Source organism: Phyllostomus hastatus, unplaced genomic scaffold (genome assembly GCF_019186645.2).
Source record: "Phyllostomus hastatus isolate PE091 unplaced genomic scaffold, TTU_PhHast_1.1 phas_contig_40, whole genome shotgun sequence".
NCBI classification, from domain to species: Eukaryota; Metazoa; Chordata; class Mammalia; order Chiroptera; family Phyllostomidae; genus Phyllostomus; species Phyllostomus hastatus.
This window is the reverse complement of record NW_025333872.1, coordinates 90150477-90174677: the sequence shown is the minus strand read 5'-3', so window position 1 is coordinate 90174677 and position 24201 is coordinate 90150477. Positions and strand designations below refer to the sequence as shown.

The 24201-nt window shown below is 43.4% G+C and overlaps 1 protein-coding gene across 10 annotated transcripts in view; it reads left to right on the top strand.

Annotated features, from left to right (window-relative positions):
• Positions 1-24201, top strand: part of SYNE1 (spectrin repeat containing nuclear envelope protein 1) — a 410287-nt gene that overhangs the window by 242240 nt on the left and 143846 nt on the right. For all 10 annotated transcript variants that reach the window (XM_045842725.1, XM_045842724.1, XM_045842726.1 and 7 more), the window contains 10 exons: positions 544-726; positions 2000-2137; positions 5586-5771; positions 5978-6100; positions 6334-6516; positions 7742-7885; positions 12142-12327; positions 13401-13541; positions 20542-20709; positions 20922-21083. In XM_045842725.1, coding sequence (XP_045698681.1) covers positions 544-726; positions 2000-2137; positions 5586-5771; positions 5978-6100; positions 6334-6516; positions 7742-7885; positions 12142-12327; positions 13401-13541; positions 20542-20709; positions 20922-21083 — 1614 coding nt within the window. The remainder of the gene's footprint in view (positions 1-543; positions 727-1999; positions 2138-5585; positions 5772-5977; positions 6101-6333; positions 6517-7741; positions 7886-12141; positions 12328-13400; positions 13542-20541; positions 20710-20921; positions 21084-24201) is intronic.

Sequence of the window (24201 nt, the reverse complement as noted above, 5' to 3'; positions counted from 1 at the left end):
AACTCAGGCAGTAAAGAGAGCGAATAAAGATATTTTATAAACATGACAGCACAGATCTATCTACATGGTATAACCACTTGTCACAATTGGACGTTATTAATAAATATACATGCATATGTCAATAAGCGGGGAAAGTATCAGAGAACAAACAATGAATTAGGAATACAGGAATGTAAATTCCAAGTGAAAGTATGTCCTTGGTAGCTAAATCTGTTCTCACCCCGCTGATGAGTGAAGTGACTCATCCTTTTCGGGTGGGGCAGAAGGAAAATGTTAGGTTTCTCAGCCTCATAGGAAATAAACACCAGGGTTGCAAAACATCCCGTCCCGCCTTTCCAACTGAAGACACAGAAATGACCTAATCATGGTAGAATTATTCCTTCTACCAGCATTTGGCTTCTATGGAAACATTTAAAATATCATCCTTTGAAGAAATAAATGAATAGACTAAAATAAAGTCAAATGTCACCCTTCGGATCACGCAAACTCAGGAGGAACTCACTTTCTGTGGTCTGATGTTCTTTCACTTCCGTGACCACCTAGGCGCTGGGAGAGGAGCTGGATGCCTGCAGTTTAAAGCTGATGGAGCTGGATGAGGCGGTACAGAAGTTCTCGGAACAGAATGGCCAGCTGGGTAAGCCCCTGGCCAAGAAGATAGGAAAGCTGACTGAACTGCACCAGCAGACCAGTAGGCAGGCTGAGAACCGGCTCTGCAGGCTCAGCCAGGTGAGTTTTCTGGCCAGCGGTCAAAGTTCTCCAGGGCAGAAATTCCACGTTCCGTTTTTCTCTTTGGAAAATACATAAAAAGTTGATCTGGAACATGACGGGAGTAATTTAAGGGGTAGCTTACTTCATCCCACACCTGTGTTCCTAAGAATTAGACATAAACCCACCTTTATTTTATATCAAACCATTATTATAAACTCATCGACAAAGGTGGTCATGTCCAGGTAATCTTGATGTGAATATTTCGTGAACTGGGGAAGCGTTTTGCAAAATGCATTCTCGACCATTAACTTGTTTCACAGATCAGTTTGTGTAAAGGGAGATGAGTGTATTGACTTACAGATATTATATAATAGCTATTATTTACTTCATAGGTTCAGGTCACACATCCACCATAATTGTTGAGTATGGACTCGACTTCTACTACCTGATGATATATGTTTTCTGTAACCAGAGATAAGTTAACTCAGGATTTGGCAACCAATGAATTACAATACTGAAACCTGGTATGCCAGGATCCCCGCCCACTACCTCCTTACTTGGTGAGGGCGGGGAATGGACGGAGGGAGGCAGAAAGGAGAGCTGGATAGATAAGCAAGAGATGAGAATAGAGAAGCTTTTTTCTTTTTCAGGAAAGATTAATCAAGCATATTGAGAACTTCTATTTTATCCTTAAGTCACTGAAAAGTCCCTGAAATGTTTTCCACGAGGACACACCTTTTGTAGATTTAAAAAAGGGGGTGGGGGTTCTATGGAAAGTAACCTCACAAGGTGCTGATCGTAAATGCCTACCTGGGCAGGTAGGTCCTGGTGGGTAGTCACACCCCAGACCTATAACTCCTTTCATGGGAGGTTTTAAGCCAGCCCCGTTTGTTATTCTTGTGCATCTAGGTTAACACACCTTTGAAATAAGCATAACCAACCTCAAGAGAGCATATACTCGTGTTAACTACCCTGTAATCCAATCACCACCTTGCTTTCTTCAAATCTTCCTTCTGTCCCCTCCTTAATTTTTAAAAGAAACTGCAAAACGATTATTCTGTGGGACATTTGAGACCCTCCCCCATGGCATATGTTGTCCGTTTGGCTCGAATAAACTAATAAAATTTCTCTGCAGGTTTGGATGTTTCTTATGTTGACACTTGAAATATCTCAGATATTATGTAATGATTAACTCCCAGGACTGTTGTATCCAAAGAGAGACAGAAGACTGATTTCTAGCTCAAGAAGTAAAGGTTACCTTTGTCATCGAAATGTTCATGATTTTTTTTAGGCAACATCACATTTAGAAGAATACAGTGCAATGCTTGAACTGATTCTGAAGTGGATTGACAAAGCTAGAGTCTTGGTACATGGAAAGATTGTGTGGAATTCTGCCAGGCAACTTCGGGAACAATACATTTCCCATCAGGTAACTTTGGGAAAAAGGGTTTTCAAAGAATAACTAAGAGAGCAATTTAATTTAACTGGCTACACGTACAGAAAAGTCAGAGGACCATCATGTCAAGTTGTTGTAGGTATCAAATTAAAAAAAAAACACTTAAGGTAGCCTTACAACTTGTCCAGTGGTTTGAAAGAAAGTAGCTACACATGGGATTTCATAACTGCACAAAGAAATGCATGTCTCCCCTTGACTTTCCTTTCCCAAGACCAAAAATTATCAGTCCCTTTTTTGCAGCTTCTTTGAAACAGTTCTGTGCAGAGATTTGGTGGAAACTTCTTTCCGATGAAGAGACGTAGCACATTTAGAAAGACTAAGTGGGTTAGAGCCAGACTGATGGGGAAACCAAGCATGGCCATTTCATTTCAGGCAGAGCGATTTGAGAGAAACTACACTCCCTCCCTGAGTTCAGTCTTCCCAGCAGTAGGATGGAGATGTAACTGATGTACATTGCAGAATTGGGACGAGGATCAAATGGGGTAACTCGTGTGCAGACATGACGCCCATTATCTGACACGTGGGTGTGAAACTCTCGGGCCTCCTCCCTCTCAGCCCTGTGCCTGGCCCCGGTCGCCCTCCACAGGAAGTAGGGGTCAGCCGGGAACCAGCAACGAGTCCACATCGTATTACTTCATTTCCTCTGGAGTTTTCTCCAGGCCATGTCATCCAGGAAATTCTTTCATTCTGTCTAATAGCTCAGCTACCTTGCGACGAAATACGGAATGGTTTTTAAGTTACATGGCTATCCTCGAGTAGTGTAGATTTTCTCTTTCTTTTATTCTGGTCTTTTAAATCCATCGCCTTTTCCATGACGACTGACAGAGTTCTAGATCAAAGCCTCATTTTCTCCCTTCTACTGCTTTACAGGCTTCTAATTGGTTTCACTGCCTCCACCGTCTTTCTTCCCTCATCAGTCTCATGCTCTTCTCAACAAATCTTCCTTAAACAACTCTAACTTTCTACTTGAAGATATGCTTATATATTAACAGATGAGACTTAAGGTAGAACCGGTTGTAAACAGTGAAGAAAATACTCGGCATCATTAGAAATCTAGAAAGGCAGTTTAAGAGCGAGCATTTTAACTGCCAAGTGCACACTGTTCCCTCCAGTTCGTATTAAAGAAGCTGAGAGCTCTCCAACACTCCTGGGAACTTGGTGAACATCTCTGAAAGATGGATGGCAAAATGGACTGCGATCACCAACAAGTTCCTCCTCTGCAGTCCAAACTGCAGAAAATGGTTTATGCAGTATTAACCACTAGAATGGAATTTTAAAGGAAACCTCGATGTCAACTCATTTTTCAGAGTAAATTTTTGGATATAATGGAATATAATGCAGTCTTTAAAACAGACATGAAGGCTTTGTCTTTAAAATAATTTCTGTACTCACTTATTTATTCAACAAACATTTAGAAAGTATTTTCCAAAGCCAGGGATTTGGGGAGACATTTGGAATACAAACAGTGTTTCCTGTCCCTGCTCCCGGGCTGGGGGGTGATAATTAATGGGAGAATGGAGATAGAGAGATCCAGACAATTACAAATTGATGATGATGCAAGCAGGCAGGGACCAAGGTGCTGAAGAAGCCCACGGAGGGTGCTCACCCAGACTGCCCTGGGTTTGAGAAGGAAGTTAAGGAAGCCTTAACTTCAGGAAAAGGTGATTCTGGGTGGAGCCCTGCAAGACCGCAGCCCACTCTGTAGTAGCAGGAGTGAGGGGGTGCCCTGCTGGGGTCCCTGGAAGGTGCGGCTTGAGGGCTGGAGGAAAGAGGCGTCAGAGACAGAATAGAGAGCAGAGGAAAAGACAGGCGATGAAAGCCTGGTGAGCACGGGCACTTCATCCTAAACTCCCTCTGCAGGTTTTGACAGCTGTTCTGCAGGCAAGTGACAAGTGCAGGCTTGTATTTTAAGAAGGGTGACTGTGGAACCCAGACTATTGAAGGGAAGGCCCCAGAGAAGGTAGTTGTAGTATTTCAGGGGAAAGCACCAAGGCCTTCCTTTGGAGGCCGAGAGAAGGCTAAAGCGAGGGGTGTTCCTGAGCTGGGATTGCAGACTTAGAGACTGTGGATGATGCGGGTGAAAGGGAGGGAGGAGCCAAGGGTGATTCCTGGGATTTTTTTTTTTGACTTGGGCAGTTGGGTGGGCTGAGCGCAGGCGGACAGGTGTCAGGTGTTGGTGGTTAACTCACTCAGGTGCTCAGGGGAGCACTCAGCCCGTACACACTGTTTCGGGGAGCTCTCCAGTGCCTGCCTTAGTAATCACGGCTTCCCGAGGTTCCCCACAAACAGTGCGCAGAGAGAAATGTTCCCAATGGCAGGTGAAAAGGGAAGATGGAGAATTGTAGGTATATTATGATGTTAGTTGCCTAAAAATATACCCACACATAACAGCAGTTACAGCTTACTTGGTTACCATTTGGTTAGGGGATTATGGATATTTTGCTTATATATTATGGTGAGAAAAATATATGTTCTTTTTTAAATTAAAAAAAAACTTAAGAATAATGTCCCACGTTCCATTTGTCCTCTTCATACGTCACTCACCCCAGCACCTGCCTGTTTCGTGCTCACTCACCTATGTGTCTTCGCTTGCGCTGCTCCCTCAGCGTAAAATACCCTTCCTCTTCTTCCCCATCCGTCAAAATGCAAGCGGCCTACTGACTCAGTTCAGATGTGAGTCTTCCAGGAAGCCTTCTCCAACCTCCCTGCAAGTTCATCTCATTTCTGACCTCTCCTTAACCCATTATTCTTTTCTCTCTACTCAAGTAGTGCATAATGCATGGTTATTAGTCCATTTGTATCCATATCACTGCCGGCAGGTGATACTATCCTGAATGACAAGGGAGTGTTTTATTCCTCTTGGTATCCTAAGTTGCATCTATGCCCATGTCTCACTTAAAGCAAGTGATAGAAGGTTTTTTGTTTATTTGTTTGCAGTGCTCTAGTCTTTTTCATTTCTTAGACTGAGCTACACTTAGATCTAAGGTATAGAGTATGAGAGCTGAAATGCATCTCTTTAGTTTAAATATGCGAAAAGGTAGGAGGCCCCACGACCTGATGAAGCTACCCATGGGCAGAGCATTGCCCCTGCTGGGATACTTGTGACCCTCAGGAAGCAGCTTGAGGTGGTGGACAAGAGTCCGAGCCTTATGGTCCAGCACTTTAAAACATGTGGCCTCGGCAGATTATTTATGATTTATGAACTTTGATTTCTTTGTCTGTGAAATTCGGATAACAGTAGGTGGGGAGCGGGCCCTGGGGTGTGAAGATTAAACCACAGGAGGGCGGGCAGAACCTGCCTACACAGTGCACATGGGCTGTGGCTCCCTTCCTGGTCGGAGGGTCTCCCCACCGCACCTTGTGGATTACCTACACTTCTCTGCCTACTTATCAGTGCCGTGATGTTGCTCATTCCCTGTAGACCATGCTAGAAGAATCGGAAGAAATCCACAACGATCTGGAAGCAATGGCCGAGAAGTTACAGTACCTTTCTAGCGTGTACCACACAGAAAAAATGTGTCACCAAGTGGCAGAACTGGGACGGGAGACCGAGGAATTGCGGCAGATGATCAAATTTCGTTTGCAGAATCTCCAAGATGCTGCCAAGGTAAAACTATAATAATAATAATAATAGTAATAATAATAATAATAATAATAAATTTAAGTTGAAAAGTCCATCGTTAAAAAAATGGTGGTCCTATAGTGGAGACAGAGCGCTCATCTCAGATGTGCCTTCCTGACTGTAATGTTATTCCTATGAGTTTAGGTTTTAAGTACTTAAATATTGACATCCATATTGTTTTTACTCTGCAGGATATGAAAAAATTTGAAACAGAGCTAAAAAACTTACAAGTTGCTTTGGAGCAAGTCCAGACCACCCTGACTTCTCCGGAAGTCGGGCGTCTTAGTCTCAAAGAGCAACTGTCTCATCGGCAGGTAAGCGAAAATAACTCAGCGGAGACCACTGGGGGCCTACTGATAGGTTTTTTAAAAAAGAAAAGTTACAAAAAAATAATTTCTAAACTCAGTTATAGCCTCAGCTACACATACAGGATTTGCAACATTTCCTGGAAAACGTGTATGACTTGTGAACTGGCTGTAGTTTGTCTCTTGCTTGCGAAAGGAACGCTTCAGTATAAAATGTGTGAACTGTGTTCTCGCACTTTCAGCATCTGCTGTGTGAGGTGGAGTCGCTGAAGCCGAAGGTCCGGGCCGTGCAGACCAGCCAGAGTGCGCTCCGGATCCCCGAGGACGTCGTCGCCCGCCTGCCGCTCTGCCGCGCGGCGCTCCAGCTGCAGGAGGAGGCTAGCCGGCTGCAGCACATGGCCATCCAGCAGTGCAACGTCCTGCAGGCAAGTGTGCGGCCCACGCCGGCGCAGCGGCAGCCAATGAGTCACTAGCTCCTGGTCTTAGCTGGGGCACAGCCATCAGAACACCCCCAGAGTGTTAAATGTGGCAGCTTGTGGTTATATAAAATAAGGAGGTGAAATGCTATGCTTTAGATCACCCACAAAAGCCTGGAGAAAGTTCTGTAAAAAATATCTGTTGGTGAAAACTATCTTGTAGCAATATTTTTTATAAGAATGACTTATATAGGTTAAGTTTATATTCAATGTTATTTTTACCTAATTATTCATCTGAGAATCATCTAGAACAGAGGTGTCAAACTCATTTTCACTGGGGGCCACATCAGCATTGCAGGTGCCTTCAAAGGGCCGAATGAAATTTCCACTCCTTAATAATTAAGGAGTAGTTACATTTACACAGTCCTAAAATTATTTCAATGCTTTGAAGGCAACCGTGAGGCTGATGTGGCCCCCGGTGAAAATGAGCTGGACACCCTTGATCTAGAACCTTGTAATATGACTCTACTGGTCACATATATTACAGGGGTATTTTGCATACTTGAGCATATTGATGCACTAAATGCGTTTTCATGTCTGAGGAGTACTCCCAAGTATAACTTAGTCTCTTTAACAGGAGAAAAATCATTGACTCGGAAAACACGACACCATTTACCTCATATCTCATTTCAACTCATATTTCAACATTTTTATCCAACAATTAAACACGTATCCTCTCATTAGATTGCTAATGGCCTCTTTGGGCAATTATCCTTACTCCTTGGATTAGCTTGTAATTTGTTAGACAGTAAATTCCTGGGGATAGGAGTCACGCTTAATTACTTCTTTTTACCCTTTATTCCAGTACTTAACCAGTGCCTTACGTATATTTTCAGTATTTCTTGTGGAAAATGAAGTAATCGTGTTTTTCATACTGCTTCCTACCATTTTCTGACCATGATGCTGCTGTCTCCAGGACAATATGAGTGGCCACTTAATTACTCTGAATTCATGAATAATAATCCTGGTAAAGCGATTTAGGAAAAAGACTTTGAAATATCTGCCTAGAGCTGAGGATTTGAATGATCTAGGAATTCTACCCATCATTCCTTTATTCCCTAGACACACAGTTAAATAGGAGTTAACACTGTAGTTTGTCAGAGAGCAGTGCAGAGTTACTTAACACAGTTATTGATATAGAAAGATAATCATGGGTTTTTTTTTCCCCCCAAAGGAGGCTGTGATGCAGTATGAACAATATGAACAAGAAATGCAGCACCTCCAGGAGCTCATAGAAGGAGCTCACAGAGAGATTGAGGATCAGCCGGTGGCCACCAGTAACATCCAGGAGCTGCAAGCCCAGATTTCTCGGCACGAGGTGAGACAGGAACTTGGGCGGGACTCTGGCTTGATTGGAATTCGTAATTGGTTTCGAGTGAATGAAACGGAAGGTTCTCCCTGTCTGGCACAAAATGTGTTGAGTCCTTGAGTGGTATCTTTGACTATTTTTGCATTTTGAGGGCTCTTTTTTCTGAGACTTTCTAAGACCTAGTAGCAGGAATCTTCCCCTTGATTCTAAATGCCTTTACATGTTGTTCATGACATAGCTCCACCGGCACCCAGAGACTGTCTCCTGGCCCTGAATTCTCAGTTAATGTACTGAGAATACAGTACATTATACAGTACAGAATACAGGCTGAGCCCCGTATTCAAAGCCAGCAAGAAACAGCAATGCTCAAAGTCTTGCTGTTTTGATCACCCTCTTTTAAAAAAAGGGATATTTCACATAAAAAATCATTTGTTCTTTCAAATGTTGATTATTTCAGCCCTTTTCACCAAAATTAGAGAATGGTCCATATTTTTTGTTTTGTTGACTTCCAAATTTAGCATCTTCCCGATTTCAAAAGTGCCTCTTTATTGGACCTTTGGCATCATTGTGACCTTTGGACTTGGACTCCCCTTGTGCAGACCTGGTCTCAGAGACCGCAGACCTTGAGTGTTTGAGCCCATTGGCACTTGGCAGTGAACTTCCTCTCCTGGCTTGTCAATTCCTATATATGTCACGTTTACACTTTCCCTTGGAGGCTGGCTCATAGCGTCATGAATTTTGGTAAGGGATTGGGACTAGGGGGTATCTTATTTCTCTGTGCCAAGGGTGGACATTAAGTTTACCTTTCCAAGTGCTCCAGTTTGTTGTCATAAGGGCAACAAACTGTTTTTCCAAACCAGGTGTCACAGTGAGGTTCTCAGCAGATTCATTTGTTGCCCTTTATGGATAGAAAATCTGACCACCTCCCCTGCCCCCAAATTCAATTCTTTAGTTTCTCAACACATCCAATGTGTAAATTACTTTCATTTATATATAATTTATAAATTAATGGAAATAAATGTCCCACCTATATTTACTCCTATATGGTAGATATATCTATGGTAACTATTTGTTTTTCTTATGCCATTGGTTAAACAAAAATGTTATACAAATATTTGAAACCGCTGTTTATATAACTCATACATTAGACTATATATTATAAATTCATTTTAAAACTATTTTTAATCCCAGTTTCTAGGGTCCAGAATTTGTTGTAACAACTTTTCTGTCGTAGTACAGAAAATATTTTTTAAAAAACTTCTCTACAATAACAGTAATTCTTATTACCATGTTTTTCTGATTTTTAAAATGATCTACAAGGGTTTTAACATTACATTTTATAACAACCCTGTGAGGTAAAGATTTTTTTTATGATCACCATTTTACTGATAAGAAAAGGGAAACTGACTTTTTAGATGGCTTCCTAAACTCCCAAATCTGGTAACTCAAAGAAGCCTGATTCTAATCTAGTGCCTTTGGCTCCAGATTGCTTTTTCACTGCAGCAGAAGCTGTGTGAGCCGTCTCACTGCACAGAAGCAAAGAGTGATGGTCCTCGAGAGTAAATGACTTGCCCAGGGCCACAGAGCCGGCACTCAGCACAGTCGGCAGTAGGCTGGCTTCTGCTCAGGAGGCTGACTTCCTGGCTTCTGCTCAGGGACCTGTTCCTTTTGTCATATTCTCCCCGCAAGTTCTACACATCAGTGTAGACATTTGTTAGCTTTGTCACGTGATTTAGAATACATCTTCCTATCAACAGTGACATAGTCCTGGGCAAGGCTCATTGTATGTATAAAACAAACGCAGGAAGGAAAGTGCTGAATGGAGAAAGCCTGATTTATGATAACATAAAAATTTGGAAGACTGCTTTTTCCTGTACTTTCAATCTGCTTTTAATAGAATTTCAATCTTGATGTGAGTTTCATTTCCTTATGGGTAGCTTCAACTCACAAAAATTATTGATAATTGATTCATTTCTAAGGAATTCCCATTTTTCCCCCCTGTGACTTTTCAAATGTTCCATTTAATTGGAGAAAATTATCCTGCCACTTTCACATCTTAGGAGAGAAGCCCTAGGACCTCTTGCTTTCCACCGGACACAGGAGGCTCACTCCTGAGTGCAGGTGGTGGCTCACAGAGGGCAGCTTTCCTCGGCGCAGCCGCAGTACCTGAAATCCCCACCTTCATGCTCATCTTTTATAATCATTTTCAGAAATACCCAATAAAATTAAAAGTAAATATGCTTTCCAAGAATGGAGGACATGTTAACTCATTAGAGCTCCATTTTAATATGGCAGGCTTGACCACCAAACCACAAAGTTAATGGGAGACAGGCAGGCTTATTCTTACAGAAGAAAGTTCTAGAGAGCTGTTTCTCCAAGGGAGTCACTCATAGAGGGTAACCATATAATGCAGATTCTCACAAGTCTAGTAAATAAAAATCTTTTGAAGTGGAGACCAGAATTGCATTTGTAGCAAACAACCAGATGAGTTTTACACACCGTAAGGTTGAGAACTCCCATTAAGGCAAAGGGGGTTTGCTGTCGGTGTGGGTGTGCGTTGGTACTGCAGTCGGGGCAGTGACCATCCGTGGGGGCACCAAGGGTGGGAGGACTAAGGCTGCCTGTGCTGCATAAGGATTCCTCCAGTCTGCCGGCACGGGGCAGGCCTCTGCAAGAGTGCTCCCAGATCTGTCCCATGGCAACAGAGAGAGAGCTCAAGGAGTCCGGCGAGCTGGCGGAAGTCTCCTGTATGCTCATGTTAACTAATCATTCGCAGAGTAGCCATGTGTCAGGCACGAGACCAGATATAGTAAGTAGCTGCTTAGTCACGATTTTTAAAGCCCTGTTAGGTATAATTAAGTATCCAGCAGCTCTACTAGGTAAAGACTTGATGATTTCTACTTTTTAATTCTTAATTTTAAAAATACCTCTGCTATTCTGGAAGTCAAGAAAACAGGCTGCTGACGGAGTTCTTCTGGCCTGTTTTCCCTTCCATTCAGTCCGTTTTGGTTGGGAGAGGAGACACAAAATGGCAACGAGGACAAAATGGTACATACGTATGTGTACATGTGTATACATACACACACATATATACACATATACACACACATATACCATTTTCTTATGTTGTCGTTTTGTTTCTGAACTTCAAGTTCAAAGCTCTAGTTTGAATGTCAGTATATTTAAAATTATGAGTATACACACACTCATACTTTAAAGACATTGACATTTAATGTCGATGTGTTCTGTACAAACACTAAAGGACAACGTTTTAGACCAAGGAGCCAAATAAAAGGAAAAGGAAAAGGTAGTGGTATTGTACTTTCAGGAATAAGGTTTTAGAATATACCTCTTTATTTTTAAAAAGATGTATACACCTTTTAAGTAAGAAAGTATACATTTAATATTTTAGGATTACTATTTAATTTATTTCATAATTTTAACATTTTAGCATTTTTAAGGGCTGAGTGCTATCCAGAATATATTTGCAATAAGCTCTTGGTAAAAGTTTTAAACACCTCCATCTCTGAAGACAATTTTTTTCAACAGGAAATGTATTTAAAAGCCATTACACTTAAACTGAACACATCCAAAGCCTTAGTTTGAAGCGTCAGAAACATTTGAAGCATGGTGGAGTGTGTGAGGGGAATTTTAGTGACAGGACAAAATTGTATTTTGGGAGTTATCTGCATTAAAAAGTTAGAGTTTTGTATGTAATGTTTAGCTTATCTTCAAAAACAGCCCTCAGGGACACAGCGATGACAAGCCATTCACTTAGTGACCCTGTCTGAACAACTGACGCCTCCATTTGATATATTCAGTATGATACGAGCTGAGCGTTGCATTTTTTTGTAGTTTTAGTCATCACATGACCTAATTTCCATGGCATGAACCATCTGGCAGTGGCAGACTCCTAGGCATTTTAAAGAAAGTTACAGGTTCTTCAGGTTACGTAACTTCCTGATTCTGCCCGCAGCAGCCCCCTGGGTTCGGATCCGGGGCCGGAGCCTGCGTGTCCTGCCCCCCAGCCGCTGGCTCCGAGCACCTCTCCGCCCAGCCGCGCTGTGGGCTGGCTCGGAGCTGCAGGCAGCCTTGCAGCTCAGCACAGTCCACATCCTGCCTCCTCCGGCCGGCCGGCGCGCGGCTGCCGCCTGGCACAGCTCTGTGATTTCATTGGCCAGCCCTGGAGGAAGATGAATGCTACCAGCTCTGTTTCCTTTTGATGCTGCTCTGACACCCGGGGGGGTGGGAAAATGTTTCCTCAGGAGCTGGCTCAGAAAATCAAGGGCTACCAGGAGCAGATTGCCTCTCTGAACTCCAAGTGCAAGATGCTGACAATGAAAGCCAGGAACGCCACCATGCTGCTGACGGTGACCGAAGTGGAGGGGCTGCCGGAGGACTTGGACGGGAAGCTCCTCCCAGCCTCTTCTGCCCACCCCTCTGTGGTCATGGTGAGTAAGGGTCAAGGCCAGCTTTGCAGGGCGTGGAGCGCTGCTCTCCTGTGACTGTACCCTGCTCCCGTCTCCAGGTTCCTGCTCTGGCTTATTTTAGGGATCAGTGGTAGGTCTTGCAGACTAGAACTGAAGAAGTCTCCTGAACTCTCTGCTACATTTGGGCCAAAGCCAGTATTTGACACTGTAAACAATGACAGTGGAAATAGCTTGACAGTCTCGAGCTATTTGCTTGAGACTGCTGAACTACTTGATAATGTCAGAGGTCAGCCCTGCATTTGTTTATAATTTAGCAAGAATACTGAGAGACTCTGTGCGTCAGAAAATAAATAAAATCCTCTGCACAGTTTTCTAGTTTTCTGGGGCGGAGGGGGGGATGAGAGAATCATGCTACATATATTGTGTGTATTTACTTGTAAGGATGTTTACAGAAATATAGGAGAAAGGCTATTATCAAAAAAAATAAGAAAATTAGAAAATCCAAAGTTTAGCTTTGGATTAAAATACAGAAGTTCCAGTAATTTCTCTCTACATTACTTCCCAGCCACTTTGCATCTAAAATGCATTAGTTATTTTGGTTCCTCGGCGTTGTCCAGCGCTGTGTATTTTTCATACAAACATGCTGGACACGGATAGTGCATAACCGTACGTGGGCTTTTTGGCAATATAGCACTTAAGGTGTAGTTATCTCCGAGAATATTTGTAATTTGAGATGTCTAAAAAAATCCAAGCACTATTTCATAGACCCTTCCTTCATTTGTACAATTTATGAGGGTTTTTGTAGTTATTTATAAAGATACAATCCAGGAAAAGAAAGTAAATCAGCAAAATAGTTAATCAACAACAAAATTTTTCATAGGATATGCACTTCCTATCCCTGTTAGTTTTATAAATGGCTCCCAGCATCTTATTTATTTGAACCAAATTTTAAACACGGATACAAAATTTGTGTGTAAATATGGGTCTCAGTAATTCTAACCTTTGTTATATAATTGTCTCTGTTTTGACTTATGCTTGAGCAGGTCTATTGCTAACTGGTTTTTATGTCCTTTGGACTACCTTTTATGTGACAGATGACTGCAGGTCGCTGTCACACTTTGCTGTCACCTGTCACTGAAGAGTCTGGGGAGGAGGGAACCAACAGTGAGATTTCCTCTCCACCTGCCTGTCGTTCCCCTTCACCTGTGGCTAATACAGATGCTTCTGTTAACCAGGTACCGCCCACTTGGCATTCTTTAGCTCGGATCCCTGGGTGGCTGCAGAACTCCATTCCTATTAGACTGTGGGTATGAATCCTAGACTTTGAGGAACACACTGTTAGGTGTGACAGTGGCACAAGCTATGATTGTCATGTGAGACCACTACTGGCTTTACACATCATCTCCTCTCCAGGGCTCCTGGCAATGAGCTGAGCAAAAACTAGGTCACAGAAATTATAGCTGGAGAAGGCGCCGGTTCAGGCTTTATGGCTTCCGTATCTGACAGGCATCTGTGATGGAGTACTGCACCCTCCCGGGAAACGAAACGTGCATGTCACCCTTGTAAAGTAACCCGATCCTGTTGCTATTTTAACATGCATTCACCTAAGGTATGGCGCCTACCAGTTCAGATCTTGAAGATGGAAAAGTTCTGTTCATCGTATCACACTTTTTCTTGCTGTACTAATGGCCTTCCAATTTAAAGGGCTGGCTGCCAGGATATATATTGGAATGCCTGAGCAGATTTGAGTTTTCTCTCTTATCTTTCAATCACCTTCCATTTTATTTTTTATAAAGTGGGAGTAGTACCTTGGTAGGAGATGCCTTTTAGTATGCACCATATTAAAATATATTATAACAAATTAAATATGTCCAAAAGTTGTCATGGAAAATATGAGGTAGAAATAAAAAAGACATACCATAATCAAAAAATTTTAATGCATGGTGAGTAGTACTATCTTGTCATTCAGCCAAAACAACTAAAAATTTTTAACTATGTTACTATGAAATTATGTAAACATTCAAAGAGGTTGAGCTGTATTATCAAGGAAGAAACATTAATCAGGAAAGGTTCTATAAACTATATTACTAATCTATCATATTTTTTTATTTTAAAGCAGAAGCATTCAAAATAGGGTTTCTGTCATAAAGAAAACCCCTTCTCTTCCCAGAAAGGAGAATAAGGTTGATGAAAGCTTTATATAAAACAGTTCTCTTGGTAAAAATCTATACAGCTGTAGTTCATCGTATCTATACGATGAATCTATACAATTGAATGTATACAGATGAGTCTATACACTGAATCTACGCAATTAACCCATTCATCACATATGTTATGAGAGCCTGTTGGGAATAAAATCTTGTGCGGGGTCCCAGGGATGCAACAAAGGAAGAGACGGCTGTGCCCTCTGACCCCAAGACCCTTGTCATCTAGAGAGAAAGGTGTCCAGGGGACAGATAATGACAAAAGTGATGAGAGGAAATTAAACAAACAACAGAAATGGGGAAGTTCAGGGTGCTCTGGAGGATTTGAGAAACTGTTCTCCAAATCCTAAGTTTAAATGTATTACTCATTGCTTGAGGGTGTTCTTCCCTGTGGTCACAGATATTATTAGGGTCATAGAAATATAGCTATAGTCAGCTGTTTATAGAAAAAATGCATGCCTAATTTTCTTAACATTTTCAAATTGAACAATGAACACTGACCTTAACACCAACTCGTTAAGAAGACTCTCTTTTCTAAAATAAGTCTTGATGCTGCAGGAAAGGTGTTGTTCCATGTACATGAAAGCACCATGTAAATGATAAAATGTGCAGTTGTTTTTATTATGATGACTTTAACTGTCAAGCTCAATCAAATCCCGAAATTGTAAGATTATGCTTTATTTTAATCTCATTTGTCACCCCTCCCCCAACACAGGAAACCATCAAGTAAATCACATTGTTAACGCACTTTTATGTGATTCCACAAATTCCTTTCAATTCTTTTTTTATTTAGTTTACATTAGGCAGCTCTAGGAGGACACTACTAAAAACCATAAGTGTTATGCTTGGTGTTGACCCCATCATCTATGACCACATGTGAATCTTCTGCAGTAACCTAAGTCAGAGAAAAGCAACGAATACAGCATGTCAGGCATGCCTTGGGTTTACAAAATTTTATCTTGAAACCGAGGAGAGCATTCAGAATCCAAATAAGTTCCAGTTCTCAGGCTCAAAACACTGTACAGAATGTGCACAGCTGGCTCAAGGAGCAGCCAAATATAGCTGCTTTATAAAATCGCAGCTGTTAAAAAAAAAAGGCTTTGAGAAAAACTTGCTGCCTCTGTGAGTGGATCTCCATTATGTAACGGACTGATCACCCCGTTTCAGTGCGTTCTGTCTCTGACAGTAGCTGTTCGCCGAGATGTGGTAACAACAATTCGGCTTACTTGAGGGCAGAAATAATGAAGCAGCCCCAGAATTGGCAGCAGGCTTCTTGGTCCCTTTAGAACCTTTTTGGCACCAGAGATGGGTTTCCTGGAAGATAATTTTTCCACGGACGGGGGGTGGGGGTGATGGTTTCAGGGTGATTCAAGTGCATTACATTCAAGCTCATCTCCTGCCGTGTGGCCCTGTGCCCAACTATGCTGCAGCCCAGAGGTGGGGGACCCCTGCTTCAGAAGCAAGCCCAGACGTCAGCTCCTGAGAACAGCTGAGGACAGCTCAGCTCGGGGGTGGAAAGGGCCACAGCGTAATGGGTAGAGCACTGGGCTCCAAGTTCAAGGTCAGAGCGGGTTCCAGCTCTTCCTCCTTTAAGCGGAAAGTACTTGGAAAGTCCCTGGGTCCCCTCATTTGTGATGGGAAACAATGCTGCTCCATTCACAAAATCGTGAAAACATTTTAAGTGTGATGTTAATCATTGCAAGTACCTTTTTGGTTGGCAAATGGTAATAAAATGCTAGCTCTAGTTTCCCAAATTTAGTGCCTGAAGAATCTACTGGATAGCAAGTGTCATAACTTAGGCACATAAGCAACAAGAGATATATTGGGGAGCATATTTCTGAGGGTGATTCCTCACTATGACAAATGTTGCTTTTATCTAGTAGCGAAGGGGCCTATAGATTTATTTGATTGAATCTCTGTAGTCCTCAAACAGACCCAATTATTCATCTACAAAAGGTGATATATTTTCAAATCTTTTTAAAAAAAACCCCAGGAGTTGTTGTTCCCGTCTAACAGGCCCGAGACACACACACACGCTCACACACTCCCACACAAAGGAGCCAGAAAAAAAGATGTTTTGGTATCAAGTTTATTTTATTCTAGCTCTTTCAAGGGCCTTCTTTATAATAGAACATTTAATTGAAAATGTTTACAACATTTAAAGCAACTTTTTCCCCTTGTGGACAGTAATAGTATGTAAATGCATAGATTTGATGAAGTACTCTTTTTTTAAATTTATTTATTTATTTTTAGAGAGGGAAGGGAGGGAGAAAGAGAGAGAGAGAGAGAGAAACATCAATGTGCAGTTGCTGGGGGTCATGGCCTGCAACCCAGGCATGTACCCTGACTGGGAATCGAACCTGCAACACTTTGGTTTGCAGCCCGAGCTCAATCCACTGAGCTATGCCAGCCAGATGACGAAGTACTCTTACTTGTATGATCCATAATGTACGGGTATGCCTGGCTGTTATTTGCCCAGGAGCAAAGGCTAAAGGCATTTTCCCTTATGGAGCTCACAGCCCATCGGGGGCAGGCACATAGTTTTACAATAGTGTGGGACCCATCTATGACGGCAGGAAACAGGGTTCAGGGAGCACATAGAGAAAGCAGCAAAGCCAGGCGGCCCTCAGTGTTGGTTAAGGATGGCAGGCACCCTTTGGCTTTAATAATGGAGGGCAGGTTAGGCAATTGGGGTGCCCTAGAGCGAGGTGAATTTTCCAGGTGGAAGAAACCACCTTAGGAAGGTGTGGTGTCGGGAAGGAAAATGGCCCCAGGCCACAGATTTGGAGAAGGATGGGGAGCAATGGAGCTGGGAGGGATGCAGGAAACACAGCTGAAGGCCCTCGGATGCCACACCGAAGAGCCTGAACTTGATCCAGAAGCTAACAGTTTCACCACTGAGGGAATCTGACTAGGAGCTCGGTACAGAAGTCAGTTTTAGAATGGATCGTTCCGTATGAATACAGACAGTGGAATGGGGATGCACACATGCAGAGCCAGGGGAGCGAGCTAGGGACAGAAGCTGCAGTCTGATGCCAGGCCCAGCCTTGGGGTGTAAACGAGAGAAACAGCAGGGGCGCTGCGGCCACCTGGACAGCACCGTCCCACCTAAAGGAGGCAGCCTTGCCTCGGTTATCATGACGGCTGCCACATGGACACAGAATCCAGTCTTACCCACCTGCTGATTTGCAAAAGAAGTCACAAATTCCGACCCTTATGAAATCTCCTTGTCTCTGTACAGAGAAATTTAAACAATCTAAAACACTGTGTAAGCCAAGCTCCATGTACACAGGCCAGAGGCAGCCTGTGGGCTGCCCACATGCAACCTGGGAATCAAGAAGTTGGCCCTGTCATTAGAGTTTGAACCAGCGCTGCAGCGAGGGTGGGCGTCAGCACCAACCCTTACATAAGCGGTTGGGTGGAGAGGGAGAGAAGGAATAGAGAGTAAATCCCAAGTTTAGTGCTTAAGTGGAAGATGGATAATACTTGACCATTTTTCTAAGTTGATTTCTGATCCTGGGTTGTTTTTAAATGTTAAATTGGAAGAGACTATGGAATATACCCGCACAACTACACATGTATGAGTGGGGAGCTTATGAACACTCCCATGCTTAAGACCGCGTCGAGAAAAACTACAAATGAGAAAGATTGAACAACAGGGTGGAGAACAGAGGGATTAGAGGAAAGTGTTTCCCAAAAGGATGGCCAGTGGGACTGGATGCTGCTGACAGGTCAGGCAAGAGAAAGGTTGAGAAAATGCTCCTTTCATTTGACAGAGCAGAGCCGCCGATGGTGAGGCAAGAACAATCTCCCTGGACTCCTTAGGGCTGCAGCTGGGCTGAGCATTTAGAAGTGGATGGAGGGAGAAAAGCGCACATATCATGTGTGAACCACCATTTTCAGAAACCGGATCACGGAATGAAAGGGAGGAGAGGGAGCACTGCCAATCACGGACGTGTGTGCTGGTATATTCACGTGCGACCATCCATCACCCTGTGATTTGTGAAATTTTCTCATAGATGGTATCCTGCAAGAACATAGTTGTGAAAGAAAGTGTTTGAAGGTGTTTTCTATGGAAAAGGTGTCTGTAGGTGTTTTCTAAGGTGTTCTCTATGCTGAGGAGAAAGTGGGTAGAGAGGGAGAAGATATCACTGGACCGAGACCCTTGAAAGAGCAAGGAAGCTGGCAAGCATAAGGTAGATAAAGGTGAGTCTGAATATAGACAGACTCTCGGGAATTTAAGAACTTCAGGACTTTGATGGCTCCCGTTGTGTGTCTGTGTGTATGTGTCTGTGTTTGTGTGAGCGTGCACATACACGCACTCCGGAAAGGAAAGTTGAGTCCAAGGGTGTGAAGCAGAAGTCAAAGGCACAAAGGAAACAAAAGTGTTGTCAAAACAAAGGTTTAAGTAGCTTTAGATGTAGCTAATCTGCGTGGGGTGCAGCAATCTGGTGATGACAGGCTCTCAAGGGTGAGGAGGACCGAAGTGAGCTGGAGGTGCAGGAGGATGAATGAATAGGAGCTTATCAAAGGATTCAGAAATACCAGAGTAATCTACCCAACGTAGTGCCAGGGTCAGGAATGGACAGGACCAGTCTCTAGGTTCCCATGTCATCGATAAATGTTAGGGACTTATCCAGAGCTGCAGCAACAGCAACAACCTAATTAGCAGGTCTCCCGGCCCTCTAAGTAGGACTCCACGGAACCCTCAGAGCCCCCTGGTGTCGTGCAGAGGAGGGCACCGGTGCCTGAGATGCGAGCGACGTGCTCCAGTTGCGTGGCTGCGCACAGGGAGAACGTCCACTGGGATCTCAGGGGTTCTGACTTCGCAGGTGCCACACTCCTGCCTGAATTCATTCTGCACCATGACCCTGCCTCTGCCCTCGTCCGGACCCCGACACGCCGGGCCCCACCCTGCTGTTACCGTGATTTCTCAGGTGGCTGGGCCCTTGGTCGCTACCTTTTTACCAAGATGTTATTATCAGTAAAGCCCAGGTATTTTAAATTAACACAATTTCCTTCAGTAGTACAGCTGTAAAAGCAGTGAATTTTATAATAGCAGTTCCAAAAATGTAAGGATTACTCGCCAATTCGATTTCTGTTAATACGTGATAATCATAGAAACAATTGGAAATACATACATGGTATGTCTTGGCCTAGATCCCATCATCAATACTGATAAGATATGTAATATTACTTATAGCCCAAGAAATAAAAATAATTCAAAAGCCTGTTTTTTCATAATTCACTTTGATTAATTTTTATGTACTTTCCAGGAATTGATTAGAAGAAACCCTTTTTCATAATTTGTTTTTTTTATTTTAATTGTTGTTCAAGTACAATTTTATGCCTTTTACCACCATCCTAGCCCACCCCCCCAGCCCTCCCCACCTCCCTCCTGTTTGCACCCACCCCTTGTTTTCCATGTGTCCTTTACACAATTTGTTTTTTAGAGTAGTTTTAACTTCCCCATTATTTTTTCTTTATCTGATATTAAAATATTTAAATTAATCTCTACAAATAATGAACTCTCAAATATTGAAGATCTGGCTATACTTGAAAAATTACTTACTATAGATTTAATTATATTTAAAGCAAGTACTTTTAAAAATTATTCAAAACTTTAATCAGTACATTAAGCAACACTTTAAGAAATGTTTAGAGACCATTTAGCTTTTTGTTTGTTTGGTTGGTTGGTTTTTGCCATAGTAGTTAGTCAATCTTTAAATATGTGTACCACTCCAATCCTTTGTATTCTGTTGTACGAAATACAAATTTGAATGCCTTTTGGCAACTTTTATTGGTAAATCTATTGATTTTTTAATTATAAACTGAAATTCTAAAGCAACTGTATTGTGCCTTGATAGGATCTTTATATTCTTCTTGTCACCAGGATTCACTCGCTTTAGTGGTTTGTAGCCCCCAGGACCAATGTGAATCCTAAGCCTTTCCTGCACATGACAGTACCCATGGCGCGTTAGCCCACACTCCGTCTTCCCCTCGACTCCAGTGCTGTGCTTTGCACCCACAGGATATTGCTTACTACCAAGCCTTGTCTCCGGAGAGGTTGCAGACAGATGCCGCAAGGATTCACCCCAGCACCTTGCCAGCCCAGGAGTCCCGTGAACCAGGACTGGAGCCGTCTGCGACTACTAAGCTGGACGATCTGCAGCGTTCTTGGGAAACGTTGAAGAATGTGGTAAGTCACTGACGTGTAGAATTGCTCGAACCTGCCAGATACCGATTCCCTTAGCAGGTGGCTTACGCAATACCCGCATGGAGTTGACACATCCCGTGCACAGTTGAGTACCCTCTGTTGGGCCACAGAGGTGAAGCAGTGAGGAAAGAAGTGTCATAATCTAGAAGATAAAGGCCTAGGAAACGTTTGGCAACACCCCTCTTCTTCTTCAGATCAGTGAAAAGCAGCGCTCCCTCTATGAAGCTCTGGAACGCCAGCAGAAGTACCAGGACTCCCTGCAGTCCATCTCCACGAAAATGGAGGCCATCGAGATGAAGCTCAGCGAGAACCCAGGGCCGGGCAGGAGTCCAGAGAGCCAGATGGCCGAACATCAGGTAAAAATAGCAATGACTTCAGTTTCCTGCATGATTAAATGGGTGCACTCTTGTGGCTGGTCGCCAGCCGGGCGTGTGTTTGGGAGAGCAGACTGACATTTTTTTTTTTTTACTCAACCAGCTCTTACAGAGTAAACAAGATTCCAAAGGGTGGCAGTTTCCACTCCTGCTGCAGGGAGGGACCTAAAAGGGAAAGGAGGCAATTCAGACTTTGAATCTAATTCAAGAAAGCTACAGGCCTCGAGGTTGCTTTTTTCCTTTTTTTTTTTTTTGCAAAGTGTATTTTCTTTTAGTTGGCACTTTATTTTTATGTTGTTGCAAACTGTTATGAGAAGAACACATACCCACCTCTACCTTCTCTGGGTATTGCTGTTTTAAGAAATGCAGCCAGTGTGTGCCCAGCACCTCCCTCTCTCGCTTCAGAGAGTAACTCCCAGACTTCCGTGGGCGCGGAAACAGGTGACGAAGAAGGGCTTCTAAGTGACAGTCTTGTGGTTGTCTCTGACTCGAGTCCCTTTTTAAAAGGTTATAGCCAGTAGGCAGAGCAATAGCTTTACATGAAAAATAGAGACCATTACATCAACCTGACTCAGAAAGCGATCGTTAACAATTCATCGATTTAAAATGCATGGCAAGAATGTGCATATATTAAAATCTGGTGAATGCTCTAGCACACGATTAGCCGCACTGTGAATGCACAGTCAGGTGTAACCGAGGGGCCAGGGTGCCGAGGCTCGCATTCACCTGCACGTTCCGTCACCATGGTTTCGGGAAATGCTGCCTGCCCCCAGCCAGAGCTCAGGAGCACGTGACAACCCTATAAAAAGCAGAAGAAAAGGAAGATATTTTTAGATGCAAATTAAGAGCTCTAAAAGCATGATGTGGTATGTGTATCACATGCTGGGAAGTTTATCAGCTTTAAGAGCGCAACCCTTCCTGTTTTCCCCGATTTACATTTGCATAGTTTTAGAACCCAGGATAACCTTGGAATATGTTGTATGTCCACGTGTGCAGTCTAAGATAAAAATGCATTCTTTTACAAACCAGGACCAGGCCATGTAACACAAAAACAAAAATGCTTTATGTAACGGCAGCATATGTAGAAATATGATTTCAGGTTTTCGGCACATTTGTCACTTGGTAAGACAGAGATCAAAGTGCATACCGGCCGTTTTAGGCCTTAGTTTTGGAAAAGAATACCACAGTTATTCTGTGGGCCTTGCTGCTATCCCAAAGTCACCCCCAGGCAGCCTGGTTTGGGGAGGGTGCTATAAATACCCGACGTTAAAATTAGCCCTCGTTACCTGGAGCAAACTGACCACAAGGGCAGTCGGGGACATCAGGGACTATTTCAGAGCAGTGTTTCTCTGAGCACCACAGTCCCCTTGCCCCGACTCTCCAGTTTTCTAACTGTCGAGGCTCGGCGTCCTCCGAAGAGGATTTCCTGGCAGCCTCAGTGTGTCCTCTGGGGCTGTGTCTACCATGCTGCTCCCCCCACCAGACACCCGTGCTTCCCTGCCCCTGGAGGTGCTGGAAACTTCTCTCTGTCCCATCACAGCTCCCTTGAAGCTTCCAAGAAGAATCGGCACACATTATCCAAAGGCTGGACTAGAGGGTGCTTGCATGTCATCAGTTTAGATTAGCAGAAGCCTCCGTTTCAAGGCATTGCCACGCTGAGCTGTCTCTCTGCTTTCGGTCCTCTCTGCCTTCGTTCGAGGCTTATCATTCTGGCGTCCCAGGGGGCTGACTGACCACAGCTCCTCCAAACCCTTTCCACTGGGTCTCGCAGGATTTAGCAACTCTGTGAAGACAGGCGGTTTGCCCTGTGATTCGTCTGGTGACATTCCAGAGCTCTTAATTAAAAATGCCAGTTAGCTCCCAATCCCCGCCACCGTGCCGCTCAGGCATTAGTATAAACACTCACACGCTAAATGTAGAGGAAATTATTATGTTGTCCAAGGGATTTAATGAAGAAAACTCAACATTGCACATCAATGCTAAGTGTTGCAAATTGGAAATGCATCTGTGACTCTTCCGGTACTGGAGGCCAACCATGTGACTTTCTATCTCTCTCTAAGTTGAGAGTGGTAATGCCAACAACTGTAGCATTACGTGAGGAGATGTAGTGAATTCAGTGACCATTGCCTGTTATTTAGGCTTAACAATTGTATTAATGCTCTAATGAGAGGAAAAGAAATGCGAATAATGTGTAATTTCTCACGTAATGACAAATTTGACATTTTCCATCCAACCTACTTTTGTGGTCAGCACCCAACTTCTACAAATTCTGGGACAGAGCTGCCCACGTGAAAAGCTCATGGCATCACAGTGTCTAAACTGGTCCTTAGCTTCTGGAATGGTACTTAAAAGTCCCAGGCATGACAGTGGAATTACTGTTTCTAAATTCCAACCGAGTGTAGGTAAGAAAGTCCAGCATGCTTTTTATATTTCCTAAAAATTAGTAGAAACACTTCAATGATTATTTCCTTCCCAGCACTCTCTTGGAAGTATTCCTGTTTCTTTTCAGAGCTCACTGAAGTCCTGTATTTTAAACACTTATCTAAGTCTACTGGATTTGGGTGGAACGCTGTGATTTTCCTGGTATCCTCTCTACATTTCTGATAGATTTAAGTTTGAGACGCACATGCGGTTCAGAAGTTGTCCTGTGGCTGCTGTTCTGAGTGCGGAGCCCTCTGTGGTGGGGAGCTCCGTGGTCACGGGCAGCGAATGTTTTGTGGGCATGTGCTGTCTTCGTCACACTGAGCTCAGTGAGGGAGAGCAGACCGAGCTCAGAGGTTATTTTGCTTTTGTTTTAATGTATACAACCACTCAGCGTTTGAAATGAACTGGCTGATGTAGACAGTTCTGAAAGTCACGGTGAAGTTCACGCTCGCCTTTGGGGTTGAAGCAAACACAGGCCCCCTGTTCTCTCCAGAGTGTGTCATTTTAGAGAAGCTCAGGGCAGCTCTCGAAACCACCCAAGTGCCATGGACACGCCCCCTGCCAACCACAAGTCTGAGAACCACAGACTTGCATCTTGTCTTCCTCTCGTTGTTTTTGAGTCGGATGTCGTAGGTGAGCAGCTGGCCACCAGCTGAGACAGAGTTGTGGGGCAAAG